The following is an 11324-nucleotide window of genomic DNA, read 5'->3' on the forward strand; positions in this document are numbered from 1 at the left end:
TTATACATAATCCCTATCTATTAAATACTAGAGTCCAGTAAGATTCCAGTAAGATTTCCTCAAAAAAAAAAAAAGAGGAATCTGGTAAGATAAGGGGAAACACACTCTGAATTTATGTAGCACAAGTAGCAACAACACCAAAGATTAGATGAAATTAAGAAAAGCAACAATAATAATGTCAAAACTAAATCAGTACAAAAAATCACACGAGATATTTTTCTTTGGGTACAAATACTTTATATCATTGTTATTTTACATTTAATTTACTCCCAAATATGTATGAGCTTACAAATCACTACAACTCCATAAAGCGAAAAATTGATAACAGCAAAAGGCATACAAGAAACTCGAAGCAGACCTGATCTTCGTCGTGCCCCTAGTGTCTAAACTAGGAAATGAATGATCAAATTACAAAAGAATATTACGACAAAAGAACTGTTTTGTTTGGGACTGATTATAGACACACACAAAAAAAAAAAAAAAAAACTGTTGATATATACACTATGGTAAATAAATAAAATAATCCAAAGATTAAACAAAATTTCCTTTCCAACCATGAACCCTGTGTTTCAATTTCAAAGCTTGACGCTAGACGTAATGGGTATCATTTGTTAGACCATTGAAATTCTATTTCTAAATTTCTTGAAGGGCCGCTTTTACTTTCTGGCAACAGTGTGTACTCTCCCGATACTGTCCCCAGCATCACTACCCGCTCAATCTGGATCGTCACTTTCCCAAATGAACTCTGTCATCAGATAAAAAATTAAAAGGGGTTAAGCGTATGAGCAAAATAACCGAAGATGAAAAGAATGATTTATAATTTAGTCCAATTTTCCCTCAGTTACCTTTCCCATTTTACTCTTGTTTTTGCAAGAAATTTGAAGCTTCTGGCCTTTTGGAGGACTCTCGAAGGACCATGAGAAACTCTCATCCCACTCTGGGTTAGGGCCAGTTGAGACCACCTGAGCAGCATAATTATCATGTATTAGCATATTAAATTTCCTAGGAGAAAAAACAAATTAAAACAGGTTGTATATAAATTACTAGTATTAAGCAGAAAACACTTGTTCTGTGTTGTACATAATACAATCACACACTCGACAAAACCTTGTCCTTCCTTGAAGTGGCTCATCCTCAAGATGCCCAAGAGGAAATAAACAAGGATTTGACAGTCAAGAAAAACAACATGTCACCCATGTCAAGTAATGCTAGTGCATCAGCGGAGAAGATCATAATGAATAGGTATGAAATTGTACTTTATAAAATACCTTGGTTTGCCTTGGAGGATTGTTTCCAAGTGTAAGCTTGCAGTAAACACTCGGGTTTCCAACAGACTGCTTCATATTATTACCGGACTTGATAATTACCACCAATGTCCCCGGCAAACACTGCAACAGAAACTCTGCCTTCTCATGAACCCGAGGTGGTCCAGACTGGAGTAAGTACTGTAACATAGGAATAGCATCTGCGGCTGCTATGGACTGAGCTCTTGAAACTTCTGCTGGGCATGCTGACCAAGCTTGCCTGAGCAGAAAAAGTGCATCCAACGCAGCTTCCTGAGTGGCCTCTGAACCTGACTTTAAGGATGTAACCAGATGTGGAATGCTAAGTGTTGCTGGTTCAGTTGCTCTCAGGTGTGCAAAGTTGCTAAATAGAGAATTTAAGGCTTTAAGATACTCGTCGTTCACCGCTCCAGTAGCCCATAAATCCTTTTCGATAGCAGCTACAAGATCATAAAAAACCTTGTTAGGCCATGCTTACATACTGAAGAGAGGCAGAAAGAGATAAATTATAAATGCGAGTATTTCAGTTAGCTTCATGAAGCAACTTAAAAATAAACACATGATAAGTTGATACAAGATAGTAAAAAACTTTGTTAGGCCATGCTTACGTATTGAAGAGAGATTGAAAGAGATATATTATAAATGAGAGTATTTCAGTTACACGTGATAACACCATCATTTATCAATACACTCAAGATTAAAAACAACTTCATCTCCGTTTAACAGAGCCTTTCGAGTTAGACAAATATTTTCAGTCACTTAGTCAGGCGGCCATAGCCCGTCGAGGCTGGGCTATGTCACCAGGCCTCAATTTTTTTGGGGCCCAATTTTTTTTTTTTTTTTAATATGCAAGGCAAATAATTACTAGTTATATATAATCAAAGTGATATAATAACAAGTTATGCACGCGAGCTGTAGTGGCGCGGCCACTTTTGGTTTAGTGTAATGTCATGGGTTCAAGTCCCACTTGGGCAATTTTTTTATTTAGTGCCTCATTTTAATTTTTTGGGGCCCAAAATTTAATTTTTCTTCAAACCTTAAATGACCAAAACCGGGCCTACGAATTGCTTAAGACGGCCCTCAGTTAGTGTACCTAGTACAAGCCTACGTGCCCATTTTTGTAGAAGAGTTTATACTTTATATAGCATGAACATGTCCAACAACAACAGGCTGGCTTTTCCTACCAGTATGAATTGATTACATGAATCAAACAGTGTCACAAGATTTTTCACAAGATTTGTTAATTTGTTCATATGTAACATTATTGGTTTTTTTAACTGAAAATATTGTGGAAACCAAGTTATTCACAAGCTTGAAAAAGCAAGAAAAATGCATTTACGGAGATTTATCAGTTAGTTGATGAAACAACAACACCCAAAGCCTTATCCCACTAAGCGGGGTCGGCTACATGGATCAAATTACACCATAATATCTATCATAAACCATATTTGGATCCATTAAGTTAATCTATGAAAGGATAAAAAAATCTGCTTTTTAAATGGCTGCATAAAAAATAATGCACCATTTAAGTAAAAAGAGGATAAGATATCACAAAATTGTTCAGAATAAAAACAATTGTTAACATCACATGATGGCAAAGAACTTACCAGTTATCGCTCTGACTGTTTCACTAACAGCATACTCTTGAATAGTATGATTTGAAAAGAGAAGTTTAATAAACATCGCAGCCTGAACAGATGTTTCAGGATCACTTGAACCAATCAGATCCAGTATAACCTGAACCCCGCTGGCCTCTGCGACTGCTCTTTTATTTGCTCGACTGTGCATCACAAGGTTCTGCAGAGCACATATGGCAACAACTTTCATTTCTTCAGTGGGTTGGTCTATAAGCACATTCACTAAAGCATGACAAGCTGAGGCTGCATCAGCTGTCCGAGCAAGACTCTCATTCTGGAATAGATCACCAAGAGCCAAAGTTGCTAATAACCTCGCTTGCTGTGCTTGAGTTTGAGGATCCAAAAGGTACTGGGATAATGGTAAGATGGCTGATTTAGTGACTTTTGTTTCTCTAATCTTTACATTGTTAAGCAATACTTCTAAGAGTCTTGCAGCAGTGTCCTCACACTGATGAGATGTAAGGAGCTCCAAGAGAGCCTCTATGGCACCACTTTCAGCCATTGCCTCCGCAGCTGCACTAGTTTCATCATCACTTTCCAACACAAGAAGAGCATTTAATGCACCACTAATTGTGCTCTCTGATCCAGATTGAAGCAACCTTACCAAAACAGCAACAGGAATTTCCAAGTAGAATTCCGAACTAAATTGCAGAATACTTGCCAAAACAGAGGCAGCAGATTCCCATAAAACATGAGGAATGGAAGGGTCGGCTTGCAATATTACTTTGGAAATTTCAATAACACCACCCTCTTTTGCAATTTCATTGGGCCATACAACTGCAATACTGACAAGGGCCTTCAAAGCTCTCTGCTGCAATATTTGCATGCCTGAACCAAGAACTCGCACAAGAGGGCCAATTACTTGCTGTGTCACTGGATCCTTTTGAAGGTCTTCTTCTAAAAGTAGATGGGATAGAAGCTCGGCAACCAACTGCTGCACTGTATCTGTTTGAGAATCAAGCAAAGGGATGAGTGGTTCAATAGTTTGGTGAGAAGTTAATCTATAATCAGCACGGCACTGCGGATGCTCTAAGATATTAACCAAAACCTGCAACACACTATGTTGTCCATTGGGCCCAAATTCTTGTCTTGTTAGCAAAAAGAACAGGGGTTCAACCACTTTAGCAGCTGATGATCCTTTGGCTATGCTAGCATTGTTGGTCAATATACGTAACAATTCAGCAAAAGCTGCACAGAGATAATCAGGTGCTTCATGAAGGATGTCAAGTATGCATTCAATGACACCAGCTTTCACCATTTCCATTTTACACGAAGGTCGATCTTTTCCTAACTTGACCAGAGCTCTGGAAATGGCCTCATGAAGTACAAAGTTTGTACCAAAAAGTAGGCCAACAAGAGGAACAACTGCACCACGTGCAACAACCAAATCAGCCAATTTCTCATCGCCAACAAGCCTATCCAATGCCCGTACAACTGAATGATGAGCAGGACTAAACTCAGTTACAAGAAGAGAGACCAGAGGTTCAACACACCGTGCAGCAGCCACTGTGGATCGAATCCTTGTATTTCCAAAAAGAACGCAGCATAATTCAGCAGCATCCCCTTTGAGATCCATTGAACAATCTGATGAAAGAATTTTGCAAAGAACATCAATGGCATTCGTCTCAACATCAGCAACAGCAAGTGCTCTTGCAGGATTTTCACTCAGTAACTTAACTAACGCAGAAATCGCAGCATGTTGCTCTCTCTCTAAACCAGTATTAAGAATCTCCACCAAGGGTTGAACAGCTTGCCGAGCAGTCTCTGCATTTCTAATGTTGTCAGCCGAGAATAAACTTTCCAAGGCTTTAGCAGCACTATACCTTGCAGCTCTTCCTCCTAAACGTAACACGGCTACGAGTTGAGTAACAGCACCAAAGGCTGACTCGTGTCTCCTTATCTCAGCATTGCTAAACAAAATACCTAACAGATCTGTAGCAGCTTCTTCAATGGCATCTTGTGGACCCAGTGAAAGATACTTAGTAAGTGCCTCTATGGCCCCGAGACTCTACCATTACAATCTTATTTGATGGGCAATCTCTAGCAAGCTGAGTCAAAATCCCTAGTGCTAGAAATGGTGCTCCTGGGCGATCTGGAATCGGTTTGAGCAGATCAACTAGGGCAGGTATTGCCTTCCGAGAAGTGGCACCAACTCTAATGTCATCAACTCTAAACAACCTCTCAAGAGCAACTTGATCGGGAAAAGGCACCAATGAAAATTCATTAGACAATTCCAGAAGATCCCGTATATCAACATCAGCACAGCCAAGCAAGGAGATAAGACCACCTGCCACCCCAGAATTTGCAACAGATAGAAGAGTTCCCCTGCTACCGTTACAGACTAAGCTAGCTATTGACTGTGCAGCAAAATATTTGTTTGCCGATTCCTCTGACTTCAACAAATTGGCAAGGGCTGGTATAGATTTCATTGTTGCATGTGCTCGTATGATATCCCTATCTTGAAATAATATTGCCAACAACATAGCACAAATCCACATGCTGCTATCTTCTTTATCGTCAATCTGCATGGTTGCCATAGAGTAGCAAATGTTAATATACAAAAATAATAGGAATACTAATCTGCTATTTAACTATATATTTGATGGCTAAGGGCGACTTCATGCTGATGAGTAAATATTTGACATAAATAGTACTATCTATTTACTTCAGAATGAATGAAAACATAGTGAATTAGGCACTTGAATACCTGATTGTATTGTGAGGAAAAATTTGCAATCATGTCGGTGAAAATCTCAATCGCTCCAGCCTCCATTATTGAAATTCTACATTTTTCGTCATGACAAGCAAGAACAGAGAGTAACCATAAAGCTACATCGGCACCAGATATGCTGTTTGTCAATTTACCATCATCGGCGTCTTTTGTATGCCTGCAAATGCTGATGAGTTCCTTGTTGACATCGTCCTGATTGATCAAAGTAGCCTGTGAAGAAATAACCATATCAACGAGTGACTGTACAAGATCTGCACACAAGTTTGATAAATTTAGATCCTCCACAAGCCTTTGATGATTTTCTTTAGCAGCACAAATCAGAATTGCAGCTCCCCCAATTTTGACCTTCACATTTGTAGAAGTGGAATTGATTATCCTCTTAGCTATTGAAGATATACATCCAGATACAGTAGCAACATTCTCTCCTAACACAGAAGGCTGATCCTTACATAATCGAGATAATATTTCAATAGCTTTATCCTGCAACACTGGTGTTGAATCGGAAATTGACAGAACTATTGGGCTTATGCTTTTAGGAAATTCGGCCAAAATCATCCAAGCAGGTTTACTAATTGCAGTGGTCTCTTTCAACCTTGACAGAATGGCAAGTGCTTCTAGAGCCTCTGTTGTTGCAACAGGTTCATCAATAGCAGAATCTAAGAAAGAAACTAATGCAAGAACAGTACCAGCACGATTCACACAATCATTTACAGCACAATCAACTTGCCTAGAATGCAAAAGGCGAGCAATTGCTGCTGCTGCATGTGTTTTTCCATATTTTGTGCCTTCACGCAATACTCTGGTAGCAGGCAAAATAACTTCCTCCACAACAGCATTCTCAGCAACTTCACTATCCAAAAGAAGATTTGCCACAGCACATGTTGCCAGCTCTGCTACCTCCAAAACCGAAGAGCTAGCTAGTGCAACTAGGGAGGATAATGCATCTCTCGCATTAATAGCTACCTCCCTGTTCTCTTTGATGGAAAGAAATATTGCAGCTAGGCAGCGCGAGGCCTCCACTAAGATACTTCTAGATTCAACATTAAGCAACTTCATGGCTGACCAAAGAGTTTTAACAGCAATTTTACTTTCTCGCACATCTTTCCTTGTTTCAAAAATTCCTGACAAAGCTGATGCTGACTTTGCCTGAGTTTCTTCTTTTGTGCAGCTCAATAATTTTATCATTGTATCGATTGCATCACTAGCAGCACTACCTTCATGTAGAAGGTCACTAAGAGAAACAACAGAAAGCATACTCCTCAAAGCATCTAAGACATAAACCTTAGACTCAGGTAGATCACTGGTCAATAATGCTGTAAGCTGACTGATAGTTGCTGTATCAGATTTATGAATTAAGTGATTCAAGGTCTTAGCTGCAATCTCCTTCCCATTTGGGCTTCCATTCTTCAATAGCCACAACAGCGCAGGAACTGCATCAGCGCTTTCAACACAAGCACGTATATCCTCACTGTGATCACATAGGTTCCTGAGGATTGTTGCCGAGTCTTCCTTCGCTTTTGCAGATCCCGACTCCAAAATTTGAACAAGTGGAGGTATACCACCAGCAGCAGTAATGGACCATTTACTTTCATCATTTTCATTAGACAAAAGACAGAGCAGGGCAACAGCGCATTCTTGTTGCTGTTCTGATGAAAGCCCCAAAAGTGATATCAATAGCTGAACTCCTTCGCGGCCTTGAAGCGCACGCCATAGACTGCATTCACTATTGCACAGTGTCAAGAGAGCTTTTAAGAGCTCATCTTGCACTTCATTAGCAGCCATTGTTATTAAACCAACAAGCAAACGCTTTGCATCAGAATTTGCAAGTTTAAGTGAGAGTATAGGATTTCCATACAAACTGGCCAGAGCTTCGATGGTCCTTTCCTGCACAAGGAAGGGCGAGTGAGGCTTAAATTGCCCGAGTAATGTCTGCTCAACAGCCAAAGGATCTGATGCTCTAGTAGATTCTGCCTTGTCGTCATATATCATAAGAGCTGAAGCTAAAGCTCCCAATGTGTCGGAAGTTTGGGTCGGTGAGGAGCATGATTCAAGGCTTTGACCAAGGCTGGAGATTACATAAGACAAACCACCAGAGATGTTCGCAAGAGCACACATAGCATTCTCCTGTATTGCTTGAGCATACTCACCTTGCATGAACTCTTTGGAAGGAGCTATGGTAGCATTAATCAAAGCAGGAATGCCATTATAATTGGCTATCTCTTTCCTTGCATCTTGGCACTGGGCAGATAGAGATTTAATAGCACCAGCTGCTTCAGCTCTAACTGGGGCATCATTACCAGGGCCTAAAAGTTTGAGGAGTTGTTTTGTTGCATCTGCTGTCAATACCTTTGAACAAAAAGATGCATCTTCCATCATCATACAGGCAAGTAAAAAGCACACATTTGCTAATGTGCTAGACTGTCCTGTTGTCAGTAACTTCAGTAATATGTCCACTCCTCCAGCCTGTATTGTCGAATTCCAGAATCTCTCAGTACTGCTGTAGAGATTTTTCAATGCTCCAGTCAATAAACTATCTACTACACTTCCACTTTTTAGGCCCTTTTGCAGCTGTTCCCAGAGCACTGGAACAACTCCTTCAGTTGAAAAGATTTTTGATCCAACGTGATCTTTGGCATCACCTTGAGAAACAGCAAAAATGGTCTTTGCAGCAGCTACTTGACCTTCTTCAGAACTGGACTTCAGTAGACCGAGCAAAGGAGGAATGCATCCTCCAAGCAAGACTTTCACCCTTAACTCGTTTTCTTTACAAAGTGAGCCCAAGACAGTTGCTGCCTGTATCTTCACACTTAATGACCCTGACCGGAGAAGGGAAACAAGCACCGGAACTGCCTGAGAATGAGATCCAACTGCACTGAAAGCATTTTCACGCGTATCAATAAGCTCCAATAATTGCTTCAAGGAATGCGCTTTCTCTTGCATAGAAGACGAGCTGTGACGCAACTGCTCAATGCATTGAGCAATACTTGCTAATGTCCCATCTGTATCCTCCATGCCGCTGCTGCTACGTTCTCTGCAACCAGTAAGGAATATAAGATACTAAAAGTTACATATTAGAATTTATGCTCAACTCAAATTCATATTATTAAAAGCCATGTATCAAGTAAGATGGTTCTAAGATTAGAGAGCATATACGCAATATAGCCAAAGCCTCGCACAATCTTATCTTCCATGAATGAGATTCTCAAGAAAAAAACAGTTTTAAGTCTGACTTTTTGAGATGACAACCTATAACACAACAGGCGAGATTCATGGATGCTAGCTTACTTGGCAGCAAGCATCAGCACAATTGCCAAAACACAAAAATGTGTCAACACAAGAAGAAAAAAAATACATTGATTTTAGTAGAGCATTTCAAGCAGATTCATTGTTTTGTCCAAGCTGAAGAATATTCCTTTTTGACATAATTTTTAGACATGTTTTACATTGTAACCAACCTCAATCCCATTTTCAGAACAGAATGGGGAGTTGGAGCCTCAGAATCTTGAGCCTTGCCATCACCATTTCTTTCCTGCAATCGAAAGAATGACAGTGGAGAAGGTTAAATGGAATGTATGTATATCTCTAAATTGTTAACATTGGAAGTAACGCTAACATAATAGGGGGAAAATGCTAGATGCAGTTATGGATAAATATCAATCTTGAAGTTCAACTTTCCTTTTTATTTATTTATTTACATGTAACATGCAAAACCAGTGTACCCCTATATTCTTGCCCTTACTCACAATGACAGCTACAGATAGAAAACTAATAATAATATGAGGAGAAACAGAGAATCAAGTTGTGAGGGAAAATAGGTCAACCATAACATATCACGACTTGATTATACTCCATAGTCCATATCAAGAAAATATTTTCTAGGTATTGATGGTTGTAGCTTCCATAACAGTTTACTTTTTTATTTAGGATTGCATCTTACTGAGCAAAACAGAGAAGAAATTCAAAATGGAGTATAAAAGTATACAGCATATGTAGTGTTGGTAGTGATCCACATTTATATTGCGCTCTTGTGTGGAGAAAACACTACAACTCACTCACTTATAAAGATGGTCATGAATGCTATGCTAGATTAGATGCGTAAACAAACAATCTAAAAATGCCACCTTTTTTTGATTTCTAGTATAGCCCTGCACCCCATTTTAGGACCAACTGACAATTATATGCAGCAGCGTATATTAACAAGATTTAGTGCATAACAGATAATCTTCACCATCTAAAATAGAATACTCCTCATCATTTTCGTAATATACATAAAACCTTGAACGTCTTGTTTTGAAGAAACAGGGCAGATATGTTTCAACAGACAACTGGAGATGAGAAGAAAAAAATAGTAGAATGAAACCAAAGAGCCTCGACTCCAAAATTGTTTGGTAGAAGGAATGCACTCAAAGTGGTCTTAAATTGCAGCCTAAAGCCACAATTTTGGTTTTACAGTTATTTTTAATTGCAAATGTTACTGTATCATCTCACAACTGTCTGGAATTTCTGTTATACCAGAGTAACCGTAAATAAAATTCAAAATCCTAAACAGTCGCCAATTTTACTCCGTGAAAACAGTTTCTATTTTCATTATCTAAAATATGGGTCGGTTTAACTTGTTAGTAAGTAAGAAGATGTGAGACTCTTGAAATGAACCATTGTAATGGAGCGAAGATGAGATGCTAGTTAGAGATAAGCATATTACAGATAACAAAAACAATTATTTTCACATTTACATTGTTTCCGAATAAAATGCACGCAATTGTTAGTATTTTTTGTTAGCGAGTAAAATTAACACAAATTTTATGCAAAGAAAATAGAAAATGTCTTCAGAGTAAACAAAGCCCGATATATCAATGTTCATAAGATCCACAAAACTATATATTCATACTTACTAACCAGCTAAAAATACAACAACACAATATCGAATGCAAAAACAATAGAAAATATGAAATATACCAAATCATTAGCAGCAAGAGTGGTGCCATTGTTGGAAGCAAATCTCCAAGTCACTGCGGTCGCCATCGTCACACTCCAAGAGTCTCTCTAAAGAAGGATCAGTTCCCTTCTCCAGATAGATCTATAGTGGAGACAGTGTCAGAACATCAAAGCCTCACTGTGAAGTGAAGTGAATTGAGATCAGAAATTGTAGCTCAAATCATGAATTTGACACGGTAATTGAAGTTCAAGCATAATTAATTATAAATGCAAATTTGAGAAATTAATCAGATCAAGCACGCGATCAAAAGAGTGTAGTGTATGAGTCAACGAAAGATAGAAAAGAACCTTCAAAGAGTGAGAAGAGAAACGGTTACGCGATGCATCCGTATGAGAGAGTTGAAGTGTGAATTGTCAGAAGAAGAAAAAGAGTGTGATTAGTGTTTTATTATGATTGCATGTGCGAGTTTCGGAGTATGAGTTGTTGTTGATTTTCATTTCATGGACATAAAAAGGAAAGGAAAGTGTGTGCTGTTAATTGAGTTGAAGAGGCTTCGTGTGATTCTTACAGACAAACACCACTGAGTCACCGACAGACACGCCAAGTGACAACTGGTTCTTGTGTCTAAATTACATTTACCTAACCACTCACTGTTTTTCACTAACGGTGGTTTCGAATATGTCTTTTTCTTTCTTTTTTTAGCATGATCAATAGTAATTGTTTTGTTTAGGAATTAA

At 38.8% G+C, this 11324-nt stretch overlaps 1 protein-coding gene across 1 annotated transcript; it reads right to left on the reverse strand.

Moving 5' to 3' along the window:
• Positions 1 to 214: 214 nt before the first annotated feature.
• On the reverse strand, positions 215 to 11122 carry CSI1 (binding protein). The gene is given in 9 exon segments (XM_085754867.1): positions 215 to 745; positions 846 to 962; positions 1269 to 1723; positions 2891 to 4922; positions 4924 to 5442; positions 5628 to 8682; positions 9107 to 9180; positions 10608 to 10764; positions 10935 to 11122. Coding segments are annotated over 8 exon segments (6459 nt in total). The 5' UTR covers positions 10674 to 10764; positions 10935 to 11122; the 3' UTR covers positions 215 to 604.
• Positions 11123 to 11324: the final 202 nt, after the last annotated feature.

Source organism: Medicago sativa, chromosome 3 (genome assembly GCF_051527215.1).
Source record: "Medicago sativa cultivar Bolivia chromosome 3, Bolivia_mono, whole genome shotgun sequence".
Lineage (NCBI taxonomy): Eukaryota > Viridiplantae > Streptophyta > Magnoliopsida > Fabales > Fabaceae > Medicago > Medicago sativa.